Genomic DNA, 16,015 nt, shown 5'->3' on the forward strand with positions numbered 1-16,015 from the left:
CGGTTCTGTTCGGCTCATCTCGGCCGGTCCGGTGGGCTCCGGGCTCCTCTCCCGCCCCGCGGCGGCCGCCGGGGATGCGGGGTGCGGGGCGGGCGCTCCCCGCGGGCGGCGGGCGGGGCGGGCGGTAGGACCCGGGGTTGGGGCCGGGGGGGGGAGCGGCCGCCGCCCGCCATGCGCCCCGCGCGCTGAGCCCGCTCGGGGGGGGCCGAGGAGGCGCGGGGGCCGCCCCCTCCCCGGCGGCTCCCAACGATGCTCACAGTCAACGCGGATGGCAAGATAATGGTCAGGAGATGCCTCGTCACCTTGAGACCCTTTAGGTAAAGTTGTGCCGCCCTCCTCCCGCGGGTGGGGAGCGCGTTTTCCTTCTGTTGATCTATTTTTATGATTTATTTTGGGGGTGTGATGCTCTCTAAGGTCTTTCCCGGCCTCTCCGAACCCCGCGGAGGGTGTCTGGGATGAGGGGAAGTTTGCGGTGCCTGGTCCTGCGGTGCTCCTGGCAGCTCGATGTCTTTTTGGGGCTCGAGCTCTGCCTGGGGAGGTTTAGGCTGGACATTAGGAAAAAATTTTTCACGGAAAGGGTCATTGGGCACTGGCAGAGGCTGCCCAGGGAGGGGGTTGATTCACCTTCCCTGGAGGGGTTTAAGGGACGGGTGGACGAGGTGCTGAGGGACATGGTTTAGTGATTGATGGGAGTGGTTGGACTCGATGAATCATAGAATCATAGAATAACCTGGTTATTCTATGATTCTGTGATTCTATAACAGGGCTCTTTGCTTCTCTTTGTACCTCCCTCGAGATGCTGCTCCTCGCAGGTTCCTTTGGTTTAAATCCTCTGGCGCTGATGGGGCTTCTGAGCCCTCCCTGAGCTTAGAATCCAACCCTGAAACCCTCCAGCACGCCTGTGCCCACCTAGTGCTTTTTCACCTTCCTTGGTGTAAACTCTCCTCATTTTTGCCTCCCTGCCTTCCCTTCCCCTCTCCTTGCTCTCCAGCCTCATCTCACCGGAGATGCGCTTTGGTGGCTTGAGATGCTGGGAATTGCTTGGTTTTAATGTGGGAAGACCAAAAACTCACAGAAAGGGAGAAGTGCTGCGTAGGGTCAAAGCGCAAGGTGAGGTGAGCCTTGCCTGGCTGCTGCCAGCGCTCCCCATCATCTCCAGTCCCCTGGCATCACTGGAGAGATCTGCTTGCTGCCTTTTTGCTTAACCCAGGCTGGTGCCTGGAGCTGAGGAATGGGGCTGTGCTTGTGCCGCTTGCTTGTGCCGCTTGCTTGTGCTCGGGTTTGGAGATGTCGATCCGGTGGGTCTCTTCCAACCTGGTGATTCTGTGATTCTATGATTCTCTCTCCCCTGGAGCTGCCTGGCTCTGCATGGCTTGCCTGGAGGGATCCCGGTGGCTGCATCCCACGGCAGCCCCTGGGGCTGGGGGATTTGGCAGAGGTGATGTCGGAAAGCAGGGACATGGAGACTCCCCGTGGCTTGGGATTGCTCCGAGCGTGGGGTGAGGAATGACTGAGAGAAATGGGAAGGACCCGCAACACAAGGATATGCTCTTAGCCTGGCTGTTCGCTTTCTTAACTTGGTTTGAAGTATGTACTGAGGAAGTAACTGGCCTTAGCATCATTCTCTCCTGTGCCCTGGGCATCACTCGTGGGGCAGGGAGAGCCCATCATCATCAGTGACCTGCTGTCAGGCTGGGGGAGAGCAGGGGTTGAGTCACAGGGTGATCACAAAGTCCCGTTGGAGATGAGGATGTGTGTTTTGAGGGGTTTGTGATGGCAGCAGAACACCAGGCTGGAGGGTCCCTTGTGTCTGGAGCAGAGCAGAGCACTGGCATGGTCCTATCTGTGTGCCCTGGGCTGCCTTCTGCTCTCCAGCCACTGCTGACCAGTATGGATCCAGCAGGGTTAACCCTGTTGTTAACCATTCAGGCTTTACCTGTGTAACTGGAGAAATTCCCAAGACCCTCTCCTAGCTGTCCTGCAGTGTCCAGCCCTGCGCCTGCTCCGCTTTGGTGCTGTGCTGAGCCTGATCTCTTCACATCACCGTCCTGTGTCACCTTCCTCCCAGCCCAGTGTCAGCAAGCGTTGGCACTGCCCCTCTCCAGCCGTAAGCCGGTGCAAATCAGCACCGCTCTCCTAAAATCAGCACCCTATGTTCTCAGCTGCTGTGAATCGGATGACTTGCAGGAGCGGGAGAAGATGCTGGCGATCAGCATGGGTTCTGTAAATCGGGTGCTTGTTGCTGGCTGGGCAAAGCCGAGCAGCTCTATGGAAGCCTGTGGTGTGATCCCCTGCCTGGTGTAGACTGCTGGCTGTGGTGCCATCAACAAACAAGAAACCTGACCCTTAGCACCAAAACGTTTCATTAATCATGCTTTGGACATGCTTAGTAAAGCAATGCAAAACCCTGAGCTGTGAAACCACCTGCAGCAAATGGGAAGGGGAGAGAGAGCACATCAGTGTAGAAACTGTTTGTAGAAATGTCTGGGGATGACTCTGACTTCATCTCAGCACTAGAAAGTGTTGAATTTGTGAATTTATGACGGTGTTGGATTCAGATAAGAATTTACTGTGAGGCCAGGAGAGCCTTGGTCCAGCTCACCCGGCTCTTGGTTTTTGCAGAACACAGGGTGTTCAGGCAAGTTTGTCAGCTGAAAATGAAAGCCAGGCTTTTCATGTGTTTGTGACGTTAGCCAGTAAGAGAATTCACTGTTGTCCTCTTTGTGGAGGAAGATTCATGTGGCAGAGCATCATTTTGACAGCTTCTCGATGGTGTTGGGCTCCGAGCAAAACAGGGTTTGTGGGAGAGGGAGCATCTTTTATTAGTCTGACTGCTGCGCTTAGAAATTGTGGCTTGGCTTTTGGGTTCAAGAGGCTTAGAGGTTAAAAATTTGTCTAATAAAAGCCATTACCTTTCCCTGTAGCCCTTGGGTTCCCCATGCACCTGCGTAATATTCTCCCTGTAGGTCTCAGCTTGGTGATGCAGTGACGTGTACAGACATTCCTAGTGCCACAGCCCCATCTCACTGGGTGCTGCTCACCTTCCTTCCCAATTCATTGCTTGGACCCTCCTGGTCGCATCCAGCTTTCAGTTCTATGGGCCAAGATCTGCAGTGATTGGGGCATCACTTCCAATTTTCACTAAAGACTCGGAGAATTTGGCTTCCTTCTCTTTTGGGCACCAATTCAGAACCCAGAACTGTGAACTTTTCAGTTTGGGGGGGCTGTGGAGAGGGACTTGGCACCAGAACCATGCCCAGACGAGGAATTAAACGTGACGTGCGATGACAGGCAAAGCCAGCGTGCAGAGTAGATGTTACTTGGTCATTGGAGCTCCATGGTCTTCACTAAGTGAGACTTGATTTTAGGGGCAGAGAGTCCTGTGCAGTGATAGGTATTTGGGAGATCTGGGCTCTGGTATATTTTACTGACTTCATGGTATTTGTTTTCTGCACGAGATATTGCCATACAGTTAAGGCTGGGCCAAGCATTTTTTATTCACCTGAAGAAGATCAGGAGTCAGGCTGAAAGCCCGTCCCTGCACTCTGGAGCATTGCTGTGGGGCTGGATCCACTTCTGTCCCCTAGGCACATTAATTCTAGCTAGGCTGTGATCCCTCTTTTCTTAGGAAAAGAGCATCCTGCATCTCCCCCTCTCTGTCTGTGATCCAGTCAAAATCAAGATGATTTTGTCTCCTAATGAGATGCATTAGCACAGATCACGTTTAAATACCTCTCCTTCCTTCCTCCCTCCCTCTCCTTCCTCCCTCCCTCTCCTTCCTCCCTCCCTCTCGCTGATTCACTCCTTGCCAGATATAATTATGAAGATTAAAATGTGTAAACAAGGTCTTGCATAATGATGAAGATATTGTCAATAGGAGGAATGAGAATGAAGAGCAGGATCAGCTCTGATTATTTAATCAGGTGATGCTTTGTTAAATGTCCCTTGGGGGAGGAGGCAGCTGGCAGCAGGATGGGGCTTTGGGGTGGGTTTTATACCACGATGTTCTTCCAGGGAAGACCCTTGGCTGAGGGGCATAGCTAGGCTTTGACCTTCTCTTTCTTCAGCTTGTGCCTTCTCTGCTATGCCATTGTCCATGGCAGACGGCTTTCTCCCTCTCCTCCTCTAAGAACAAATTAATCCCTCTGAGTCTGAGAAAGGTGCTGCAGTCCCCTCCGTCGTGTTCCTGAGAGCCCTTTCCAGACCCAGCACTGTGTCACACAGCTGGGCACAGGGTGTGATAATGGGAACAGAGTAGTGTCCCCAAATCACGTTTCCCCAAGTATTTTATGGGATATCATGTTGCTTTGCAGCGTCAGGGATGCTCTCAGACTTCCACAATCACCTTCCTGCTGGAGCAGGAGCATGGCTCTCTGAAAACCTTTCTCTCAGGTTGCTTTGGGAGAGGGGATGGAGTCTGGAGTCATCTCCACGTGCAAGTGCCACAGCTTGATGGTTCATCAGCATCTGCTGGGAAGGGGATGGCACGGCTTTGCTCCACTGGCGGCTGCTTGTAGGATGCGCCAGCTGTGCCTATAGACAGGCCTTCAGGGACAGGAGTCTGGGTTAGCCAAGTGCACGATGCTTTTTATAGCTTGTTTAAACTGCTTTCCACTCCCCTGGGCAGGCTTGTTTAGAAATAAAAGGGGCTTGAGCTGCTTCATTCCCAGAGTGCCTGCATGGAGTTTGAGGGATGCACTTGAATGTCCCCACTCCCAGGTGGGTCACCTCTCCTGGCACCTGTCTGTGGGTCTCCAGAAGGGTTAGTGAATGTTTGCACTGGGTTGTGCTGCTTGCAGAGGTTCTTAATGCTAATGAGCCCAAGGTGTTGCTTTATCTCTTGATTAGAAGGGAGGCGAGAAGGAGATTGGGAGCTGCACGGTGCTGCTTGTCCAGAGCCTGTGGCCAGGTGACTCAGATCTGCTGGGAACCAGCTGGGGATGGAGCGGGGCTGATCCTTGGAAGCAGGGGGATGGATGAGGTAGATGCCTGTCTGTGGTGGGCAGGGCTGATCCTCCTTGGGGCCGGCAGAAGAAACCTGTTGCTCTTGAGCTGCCTGATGCTGAGAGCAAAGCTGACCGGGATTTGGGTCTCAGGTGTGCGTTGGCTGTGCGAGAGCATCATTGGAGCTGATGGGATGGAGGTAGGGAACTTGTGGGGTCGCTTGAAAGTTCTGTGTCCTGCTCAGGAGCCTCTCCAGCTAGGGCAGATCCAGACATGCCGTGCTGGGACATTAGGGACCTGCTGGCAGGTCTCCCTGGGGAGGCCCAGTCTATTTTGAGCTTCTTGATGCTGCATTTCAGCTCTCCACAACATCTCCTGTATTAATGAGTGCTTTGAAGCAATTTACTTTATTTGCTAGCTCTTTCCAGTAACAGATAATTGCAGTGCTGGTGTGTTGTAGCCCACACTTAATGGTCGGCTCCTGATCCTCTGCCTTTGAACTACATAAGAATGATTAGACAGAGGGCTGTGGCATTCCTTTGCAAGCCTTTCTCTGAAAAAGCCTGTTTTTGGTGTTGAGTGGCTGCCCTGTATTTCTATGTGTGGCTCCTGAGCCCTGCAGATCCTGCTGTGAACTTGTAAAGATCAGTAGCCCCTGTCCTTGCGGGTTTAATTCCCTCCAGCTCAGGGATGCTGAGAGCCAGAAACACCAGTGGACACCCTTAGGGCCTTGTTCCCGTCCCACACAGGATTTATCTGTTTGAAGACAAACCCGTGGTTTCACAAGGCTGCCTGGCAGTTGTTTTTTTTTTTTTTTCCTCCTTGTTCTCCTTGAAGCTTTCCTTGGATTTGGCCCGCTGAGATCCCCGGTACAGCCACAGCTCTGGGAGCTGTTGTACGCGGTGCCTGGCAGAGGCTCTGCTGGGGCTTTCCCCGTGTGTCTGTAGGAGGATGCTGCTCCGGGGAGACTCGGAGGCAGCGGTAACATCATCTCTGAGTGGTAGAAAGAGGCTCGATGTTCGTCCCTTGATGCAGCATGCTCTCCGTGCACACTGGGGAGCCGGGAAGGCTTGGCTTTACGTTCCCTGTTGCACAATAATGCTCCTACTTGCAGAGGTGCTGAGAGCTCCAGGCTCTCTTGCAGCTGGAGGGGACCACGAGCTCGGCTGGGAGTGATGTGTGGGTCAGCATCCTGCCCAGTGCGTCCCCTTAGGAGCCACTTTCCTGCCTGTCCAAACAAACAAAGCGGCAATGGGATTGTCCAAGGCCACGGCATGTGCCACCAGCACCAGTCCCCCCTCGTCCTGCTGTGCACGGGGCTGCCAGCACCACACAGGCGACACCAGACACAATGGCAAATGCTGGTGGCCTAGTTACAGGGGGAACAAAAGACCTTTTTTTATAAAAAAAATGGAGTTTTTTTTAAGATCCTTTGGGAGGAAGGTAAGGTACATGTTTTCTCTTTTCTCTGGACTCTCCCAGGAGGAGAATGGGTATTGTTTATTGTAGTGGTGCCTGTGGTTTGGGTTATTGGGCTGGATTTAGTGGAGCATCGTAAGGGCAGCTGTGGTCTGGCTCAGCTTTCCCACCTAAGGTGCAAGTCCTCAGCTCCCTCTCGAGGCCTCGGAGCAGGCTGTGTGGATTTCAGGGGGTGTTGTCAGGCAAAACCCCCCAGCCCAGTGCCAGGCAGAAGCATCTCAGGGCTCTCTGTGAAGTGTGTGTGGTTGGAGTGAGGCCCTGGTCTGCTCTCGTGTGGCTGGCAGCAGAGATGCTCCAACCTGGACTAGATGGGATTGGGAGGGAGGCAAGAATTGTCCTGACTGCTTCTTCCAGACACCCCCCCAAAAAGTGGCTGGTGCTGCTGTGAAGAGGAGTTACCTGGAGGGGTCTTTGTCACACCTCACTACAACACTGCTTTCCCTCCTGCAGGATTTTCGTGCTGGGCATTGGATTTTTCACCCTGTGCTTCCTGATGACGTCGCTGGGAGGGCAGTTCTCAGCCAAGCGCCTGGGGGACTCGCCCTTCACCATCCGGACCGAAGGTAAGCACGGCTCTGTGCCCACCCTGTCCCGTGAGATGCTTGATAACCCCCACACCAGTGGCTGGGCTGAGCTGCAGGGTGCTGGGTGTGTGGGGAGGATGGTGCCTGGATGCCTCCTTTCTCGAAGTTCTCTCTAGATGAGCTGCAAGGATGTCAGGATGGTCTTGTTAGCCCTTCTTGGTGTGGCTTGGGGCACTTTTGCAGCCCCGTGGCTGTGGTCACATCCTGAGGTGTACAGGCACAGCCGGGACGTGTGTGTGCTGGAGCGAGGATGCTGACCCTGGCTCACAGGGAGCAGAAGGATGGGAAAATGCCGATGGCTTCGGCTGATGGAATGAGACCTTCAACTGCCAGCTGTGATGTGAGTTGTGGGGGCTGCACCCAGTCCCACATGATGATGGTTTTGGAGGGCTCAGTGGTTTTGAACAGTTTCGTTCTGCAGGGAGTGGAAATTGTTTCTTAGGGATGGGAAAATAAAAGATCTTTGTGGTTTCATGGAGGCACTGAAATGTAGAAAAGAAATATTGTGATTTTTAGGAGGCATACTTTAAGTTACAATCTTAAAGCCATGTTTTTTCTCCATGAGATGTGCAATCAGCTCAGGAGACAGCTTCCATTGTGGGAGGGTCATGTTCTACCTTGCTCTGGGGGGATGTTGCTGGTTTTTGGGTTTTGCCTTTACTTTTCCTCTGTGGTTCCAGCCTTGCCTTGGATGTGATTTTGGGGAATTAAACCCTCTCCTTGCCATGCTGGAAGAAGTGCTAGTTGATTTCCTACAGGAGAGGGCTAAAGTGGCGGTTTCCAGAAGTCGGGTGGTGCTTGTAAAGTGCTTAGTTGACTTCCAGAGATTAATGTGCAGCCTGCGGCGGCTGGCTTTACTTTCTCCCCCGTGGATGGAGAAACACGGTGGCTGGTGTTTCTCCCCCTGTGCTCCCCTAATTGTTCCTGTCATCAGCTCCATTAAGCTTCTTCTCCAAGGGACTGGTGTTTGCACGGCTGGCCTCAGCCTCAGCCAGAGAAGGTTGCAGGATCAGTGCTTATTACTATTTTCCTCCTCTGCAAGGAGGGTGGGTGCTGTGTTATTGTCCCTGTCCCCACGCCAGGCTCCCAGGTTGGCTGGTGAGTGAAGCCTGGTTATAGAGGATTTCATCCCTCTTGGGATGTGAAGTGGCGCACAAGGGGGCTGGTCAGAAGCCCCGGCACCATCACCTTCTCCAAACTTGGCTTTTTAGGAGATGGGGACTGAAAAGATTCCTGAGTTTGGAATAGAAGGTGTCACTTGTTAGAGCTGCTTTCTGTCCCAGGAGAGCCTCAGCATCCCCAGGGAGTTTGCACAGAGCTAGAAGAAAGGCACATTGGGGCTGATGGGCTGTGGGACCAGCTGGAGTTGAGAGGTGGCACAGATCATGCTGCAAACAGCAGCAAAGGTTTCCAGAAGCCTGTGGAATCCCCTGCTCCCACCCCAAAGAGCTCTCTAACATTGTGGTGGAATGATGGCAAAAGAATTCAGCTTCTTTATCCCCTTACTGGATGCCTTAGAGTGGAATAGCTTTTCCCATCTTTTTTTCTTGTCATTGATTTAACCCAGACCTTTGAGTCCACTGATTCCTGTTGTTGCTAACTCTTGCGTACCAGTGCAATGTCAGCACAGTCCTGGACCTGGAGCAATAGAAACCACCTTTTTCAGGCTCTCACATCTCTGAGTCTTCCATGCTTACTGCTTTAGATGATTAAACCAAGGTTTAGGTGGGAAGGTGGGTTCACCTTCCTGCACCTGATCACAGTCCTGGTCACAGTGGCCCCCCTTGTCTCTGCAAAGCAGGGTGCTGTGAGCACCTGCCTTGCTGGCCAGGAGAAATACCCACTGCCTTGCTTTGAGAGCCTTGATATCAGTTCTGGTGATGGCTGGTTGGTCTCATTTAAAGAAGAAAAAAGATTTATGACCTCGGTCCTCTAATTTCTGAAGCTTTTGGTCTCTTAGGATTGCAGCTGGCTTGGGCGAGTCTTGCTTTGTTAGAAAGCTGAGAAATTCAATGTAAACCCTTTTTTTTTTCTTTATTGGATGGATTTACCAAGCAAGGTATTGCTTCCAGATGAATTGCTCAGGTTTGGCTGCCGGTGTGTTTCTTGTTGGGGAAGATTTGGTTCATTTGTGTTCTCAGACACCGTTCTGAAACACGATGCATCCTCTCTGTTTCTGAAGAAAGGATGCAGTTTTGGAAGGAGATGATAGTCTTAGACCCCAGGACTCTGCAGGCACAACACGAGAAGCATTTTCTCACTCTTTAACACCAAGTTCAGGCTGTAAGGGTTCAGCTTTTCCAATGACACTGATACCCAGGGACTGGCTGTCCCGCTTTGTGATGTAGCTGCTCTCAGCAGGGCTCCCTGCACACAGCTACACAGGGTGAGAAACACCAAAAGCAGAGCAGGACCAATAACTCAGGGCATGTACAAAGCTGGGACTGGCCAGGAGCTGGACAGTGTTGTTGCAGAGCCTTCTCTGTCACCTTTTAAAGGTTGTGGCTGTTGGAGGAGGCTCCAGTGGCTGGGAAAACCAGCTATTGCACCCATGGGGAAAGGCAGGAGAGACAATGAGTGCTGGGCAGCCTCAACGGTGCCACTGGGAAATGGGGGGTTAAAGCTGTTGGGAAGCTGGTGAGATGGGGAAACTGCATTCTCAGAGGCTTCTAAAACACATCTGGCTGAGGTGAGGCTGTGGGCAGCTCAATCTGACCTCTCAGGTCTGTGCTGATTGCGGAAGGGATTCCAGAGGCCCCTCCTGGCTGGGGTGTTGCTGAGCTTGTGTGGAGGAGTGCTGAATGCACATCAAAGTTGGGGCAGGTTGATGGGAACAGAAATGGAATATAGTGGTTCTTTTTTTAGTGCTGAAGGTCTCAAGAGGTCTGTTCGACTAACAAACTGGCATTTAATTAACCTGCATTATGGATCCCAAGAAATATTGTTGGTTCCTGTTAAGTGCACAGTGCTGGTCTGAAGACGACCTTGAAGGAACAGGTTAATTTTGATGGGCTGATTAGCTCTTGGTGTGAGCAATGGTGGGCCAGGGTTTGCATGATCCTCCTCGACTGACTGAGGCCTTTTGGCTTTGGAAGAGTCACCAGGTACGTGGGCTCAGGTCTGCTGTGTCAAAGCTTGGGCTTGAAATCTCCTGGGGCCACGGTTCCCGCGTGAAAGCCTCTGGAGTACACTGGTGGTCCTGCCTGGGGAAGGAGCCTGGTCCCTGCTGCTCCTCTCCTCTCTATGTGGGCTCATCGAAGTGTTGGGTTTAATGGACCTTTTCAAGCATTGCTCATTAATTGATTAATTTTGCGTTGCAAGCTGGCAGCATCCTTTTCCCGTACACTCTGGATGTGGGCTGCTTGACCAGTGTAGCTGGTGTATTTAGGCGGGTGTGTTTGTGGCTAGTGAGTGCCCACTCCTGCAGTCCTTCTTGGGGGTGATGCTGGCTTTTAAAGTGACTGTTTGCTCTGGTTCTTGCTGTCATGCATCCCGCCTGGCTCAGCAGGGATGCTCTGCAAGTGAAGCTGCCCAGGCACTTAAATGGCTGCAGGGTTGGGGTGGCTGCAAAGAGCCAGGGGTCAAGCCCAGCACCCGAATACTTAAAAGTCTTATACATTGGAGAAATCCTGTTGGCTTGTGGGTAAGTGATAAAGCCCACTGATCACAGTCTGAGCTAGGCTGGGGCTGTTCCTCTCTCTCCCTGAGTTATCTGAACACCCTAGCACTGAACCTTGGATATTGCAATCCAAAGGGAAGCTTATGAAAAGCCCCAGACTTGCCCAGAGCTTTCTTGGCTTCTGAGCTGTGCAAGCAGCTGATCAAAACCAAAATGAAGATAGATGTGAGGCAGGAGCATGAAAAAGAGAAATGGATAATGTCACAGTCCGAAAGTTAATCCCATTTTTAATTTTACTTTTATATGTGAATCCCCTTTTTGGAGGCTCTCTGCAAAAGCCAAGTTTCTTGGTCTGTGCCAGAAATCATTCCTCGGATGGATTCTCTGCTTGGTGATTCGATGCAGCAGAGGCTTTGCATCTTAATAATAAATAAAGAAACCTTCTGAAATACAAGTTATTTTATCCTAATCCACTGCTGTCAAGTAAACACAGACAAAGGTGCCTTTGTTTTGAAATGGCCACCAAGAGAATTTGTTCTACAACACATTCTACAGATAAAAAAAAAAGAGGACTGACAAATCTATAAATTTTGAATGTGGGAGATGCTTTGGGAAAGATTCCGGACTCGAGAGATTGAGTTTTCTCTGCCCTTTTCTCTCCTCCACTTTAGAATTTAAAATGTTCAAGTTTCCTCCTCTTAGCATCTTCCTTTTGAGCTGTCTTGGGGCAGGGACCTGATCCCAAAAATGCACCAAAATCTTCAATTGTGGCCCTTGTGGTGTAGCTGGGGAGGGTTTTGGCAGCGGCTTCTCTGCCTCTGTCCATGCCCCACTCTGATTTTGGCCGTGATGTACGTCCTGCTGGTGGAGCTTGCTGCAGCAGGGGATTAGTGGAGGAAAATAGGTTATTAAGTGTTAAAACATGATTAGATGCGGCTGGAATATCGCTTGCGACTGCTGTAGCTAGTTTAAAAAAAAAAAAAAAAAGGAAAACACTTCTGGCTTCTCTTTCTTTTGATTCCTGTACATTAAGATACAAGGCACTGGAAGAATTCACTGCGAGCCTAGGGGATGCGTAGGACAGATCCTGGTGTCCCGAATGTCCAGAGCTGAGCTCTGCCCTCACTATGGCCTGCTGGTTCTTGCAAGAGGGCTCTGATTTAATTTCTGCTGACCTTGGTGGTACTTCGATGCAAATGCTTTGGGTGGTTCATATAAAGCTATCTCAGTGTTAGGGCTCCGTGTGCTCCAACAGCAGTTCTTGCACTGAGGTCCTGGAATCTCAATGACTTTGGGAAGTGGTTTGTTGAGCACTGTGTGTTTACTGTTCCCATAACTGTCTTTTCAACCCCTCTTCAAGTGTTTCCTGCCTGCACAGGTGCTCAGCTTGAGAGCTCGACACTTGCTTTTCTCCACCACAAGACAAGCTCCTAGCAGCATCTCTGGCTGGTTTCCTGTTGGTGACCACAAATGGATGAATGTGTTGTGTTTCCTCCACCGCTTTGGGAACAGAGTTGGGAGGGACAGAGTGAAGGAAAGCAAGGGTGGGGGAGTGCTGATTAGAGTACAGGCTGGAAAATGCAGGTGAGCAGGGGTGAAGCACATCCTCTGCGAGGCAGTCACACCTTGTCCTCGGTTGCTGAGATGTGTTTTGGGGTCTGATCTCCTTGGGGCTGTGGGATATGGACCTGATGGGATATTAAACAGAGGGTTTCCCAGTCCTGTGCCACGTAGACTTTCTGCAGCTGGGTGATGGTAAGCGCCTTGCCCTGCAAATCTCTCTGGAGGTGTGCGGTGCTCCAGTGTCTGCAGGGACTTTCCTTGGTCTGTGGCACAGCAGAAGTGCGGGTGGTCAGAGGAGAGCTTCTGCTGCAAAAGCCACTGAGATTTCATCATTCACCTTTAGCAGGCAAAGAAAAATAAATGAGGGAAATTATAGAGAAAGCCTGCTGGGGAAGCCACCCGTGCTGGCTTGGGGCAGTCTGTCCTGGATGCAGGAGGTGAAGCTGAGCACCACTGCTTTCTTGGGGTGTCAGAATGGCTCTGGTTTGCTGTGTTGGGTATTGGACTCTCAGATAAGATCTAGCAGACAATAACCAAGGTACATTGTGCTGGAAGTAGTGCTTAACCTCCCCTGGCAGAAATCCTGCCCAGCACCCATCCTGTGTTCCAGCTTCGGGAGTGCTCTGTTTCTCCTCCGGCTGTTGTTGCTCCAGTTCCTGGAGTTTCACCTGCTTAAAGCAATTTATTCCTTCAATGAACACAGAAGAGGAGAGAGAGGGAGATTGTTTGGGCTGTGCAACATGGCTGAATACTTCTGTGGATGTGGCTTCTGTTTCCCTCCAGGGGAGGGATGTTGGTGGAGGAGGGCAGAGGAGTGGGAATTGTGCTGCAGAGGATAATGTTGAAGGTTGCTTGTTTCGTAAGGCATTCTTCACTGTTGCAGAGTCATAGGACTGTGAAGCAATGGGATCTCATGTTAGTTCAATCCCTTGAATGGCTCCCTGAGGAGAGGAGCAGAGAGGCCAAACAGAAATGTGAGAACCGACATGATCTTCTCAGAGGGGTCCCTTGCTCCTGCCTCTGCGGGTTTTCCTTCTGCTCCAGCAGCATCCCAGCTGGGTTAGTGTGGCCAGGTACCGTACCCGTTTGTTCTCACAGAAGATGCAGAAAGGTCAAGCTTAGATTTTACTAACAATCAGAGTGAGCTTGAATAACTCTGTCGTCCTCCCTCGCAGAGGACCGTGCTGTGAGGGGAGGAGGAGGTCTGTGTGCACGAACCCGACTCACCACGTACCCTCTGTGTCTGGCTGATCACTAGGGAGGACAGGCAGAGGAGGAGGGGATGGCTCTGCTCTGCCTGCAATGTCCTGCCTGCAGTGAGAGGCTGCTGAGCCTGAAGGAGATTTAGAGCAAATCACAGATGTGTTTGTCCTCACATCCCAGCTCCCTCTCTCTTGGAAAAGTTAATTTCTGGACCCATTTGCAGACTTAGGTTGCTGTCACTTGTAACAGATTCCAGTCTGCTCCTCAGTTATTTCTCCTTGGCAGAGCGCATCGTTCCTCTGACAGGAGCTCAAGTTGGGCAAAATACCCAAAAGTTGCTGTGTGGGTTTGATAATCCCTTCTCTTACCTGACCTTGGTGGAGAGAGCACCTGAGAACAAGGGCTTGGGCTGCTGCCTTCTTCAGGCATGATGCACGGATGTGTGGTTCCAGGGATGCTCGTGTTCCCCTTGCCTTCAAAAAGTCGTGCAAGTTACGATTTATCTTGCTGCCTTTAATGGACGGTGAAGGTGATAGGAGAACCATTTGCAAAGACTCGTGTAACCAAGTGACGGTGACAAGAGGAGCACGGGCAGAGCAAGGGAGGGAGCCGGGCAGAGTATGCTGTACAAATTATTCTTCATTCCTTTCTGAATGAGTTATAACCCTCTCCTGTGTTATGTTTTGCTGTTGTCTGCAGCAGCTTGTAAGCAGCTTGTCAGGATTTGCTGCTCGAGCTTGTCTCACTAGATGGCACAGGCAGCGACCAGGATGCTTGTCCGGGTGTAGAGATGAGTCTATTCTCTCCATCTGAATCCAGAATTTGCTTATGCAAAACCTTCTTGGAAAGGTAGTGGAGGATTCCATACTTCTTGCTGCAGCTGGGGGTCTCTGAGCTGGAGCATTTCCCCAAGTCTCCATGGGTAAGCGGGTATGTGTCATCTCCCTGGCACCAGCTGGGACGTGCAGATCCTGCACATCCCTGATACTTAATTTTCCTGCTCCTGCTACTGCATCCAGAGCTGGGTGGTCAATGGAGGGGTGGCAGCTTGGTGAGACCTGTGGGGAGGAGTGTGCTGTACAGTGCCTGAGGCTTGTTTCCAGCCTTGATGCCTCCCGTCCCATCTGAAGCAGCCCTGGGGACCAGAGCAGCCAGCTAACACTGCAGGAGGCTGCCTGGCTGGTGCCAAGCTGGTCTGGTTGATACTGGGAGCACCTCCTTGGTGAGGAGCTGTGCTCACAAAGATGGTCTTTTGCCCTTTTCTTCCTCAGAAAAATGCTGGGGTGATGTGGATGGCTCTCCAGTGGGCCTAGAGATGCTGTGCTCTGGCAGCTCTCAGTGCTTGGGACTGTTCTCTCATTGTCCAAGCATGAGTAGGGAGAAGAGGGTTAATGCAGACCCCAAAGCAAGGCAGAACCCAGATGCAGGGTGAGGTCCTGGAGTATGTCCAGAGAAGAGCAACGAAGCTGTTGAAGGGGGTGGAGAACAAGTCTTACGAGGAGCAGCTAAGGGAGCTGGTGTCATTTAGCCTGGAGAAGAGGAGGATGAGGGGAGATCTCATCGCTCTCTACAGCTCTGTGAAAAGAGGTTGTAGAGAGGTGAGTGTTGGTCTCCCAAGTGCTAGGTGATAGGACGAGAGGAAATGGCCTCAAGCTGTGCCAGTGAAGGTTCAGGTTGGACGTCAGGAAAAACTTCTTCACCAAAAGGGTTCTTAGGCACTGGCAGAGGCTGCCCAGGGAGTTGGTTGAGTCACCATCCCTGGAGGGATTCAAAAGATGGGTAGATGAAGTACTGGACAGGTATGGCTGGACTTGATAATATCAAAGGTCTTTTCCATCCTAGGGATTCTATGATTCTGTGATTCCAATGCTGCCTCCCCACCCTGTCCCTGCTCCCTGCCAGCTCATGCCAGATGCTTGGTTGCTCCAGGGGCTCTTGTAAGTGGATAACGCCGTGTGTGGCAGCAATAACAACTTATTCTGCTCTTGCTGTTGAGTGTGGGGAAGCTTCCTTAATTATGGGTTACAGCGGTGTTCTGTGCTGAGGAATGGCTGTCGATGATGGTCTCTGCTGGGAGTGACTGTGGGTGTCACCTGCACCCTGGGGTGACAGCGCTGCCAGCTCCACTGCTGTGGCAAGAGGCTGCTGCTTATGCTAGATGCCGTGGGCAGCACAGAGATCCTTAGTTTGAGGAGTGGGTCATTGCTCTGCCTGGGTGGAGAAAGTGGATATTGATTAAAAGCATGTGTCCTCTCTCACCCCTGCTTCTCTGGGTGTCCCCATGGGCCTCCCCACTTTGGTCCCAGAGCACTGCATCTGCTGTGGCGTTGATGAACGTGCACTGTGCTCTTATCTCCAACACACACTTAGAAAGGGAATTTAAAGTGGAAGTGTAAAACTTTACTGCTCTTATTAAATTGCTATTGCAGGCAGAGAAACGAGTGCTGTTAAAATAAGGAAAATAAAGGTATCCATGGGGGATCCTTGTGACACCAGAGATTGCTGCCCACTTCAGGAATGTATTAGCAGAATAAAATGCAGATTGGTGCTTTGCAGGGCACGGAGGGGTAAGAAGAACTGTAAGGGCTGCAGCAGAAGCTGTAAAGACTTAATCCACCCTGGG

At 51.6% G+C, this 16,015-nt stretch overlaps 1 protein-coding gene across 2 annotated transcripts in view; it reads left to right on the forward strand.

Annotated features, from left to right (window-relative positions):
* Nucleotides 1-228: 228 nt before the first annotated feature.
* Nucleotides 229-16,015, forward strand: part of MGAT5B (alpha-1,6-mannosylglycoprotein 6-beta-N-acetylglucosaminyltransferase B) — a 69,806-nt gene continuing 54,019 nt past the window's right edge. For both annotated transcript variants that reach the window (XM_069872294.1, XM_069872292.1), the window contains exons 1-2: nucleotides 229-317; nucleotides 6,874-6,986. In XM_069872294.1, the coding sequence (XP_069728395.1) occupies nucleotides 250-317; nucleotides 6,874-6,986 (181 nt within the window). In that variant the 5' untranslated portion in view covers nucleotides 229-249. The remainder of the gene's footprint in view (nucleotides 318-6,873; nucleotides 6,987-16,015) is intronic.

This window comes from Phaenicophaeus curvirostris, chromosome 19 (assembly GCF_032191515.1).
Source record: "Phaenicophaeus curvirostris isolate KB17595 chromosome 19, BPBGC_Pcur_1.0, whole genome shotgun sequence".
NCBI classification, from domain to species: domain Eukaryota; kingdom Metazoa; phylum Chordata; class Aves; order Cuculiformes; family Cuculidae; genus Phaenicophaeus; species Phaenicophaeus curvirostris.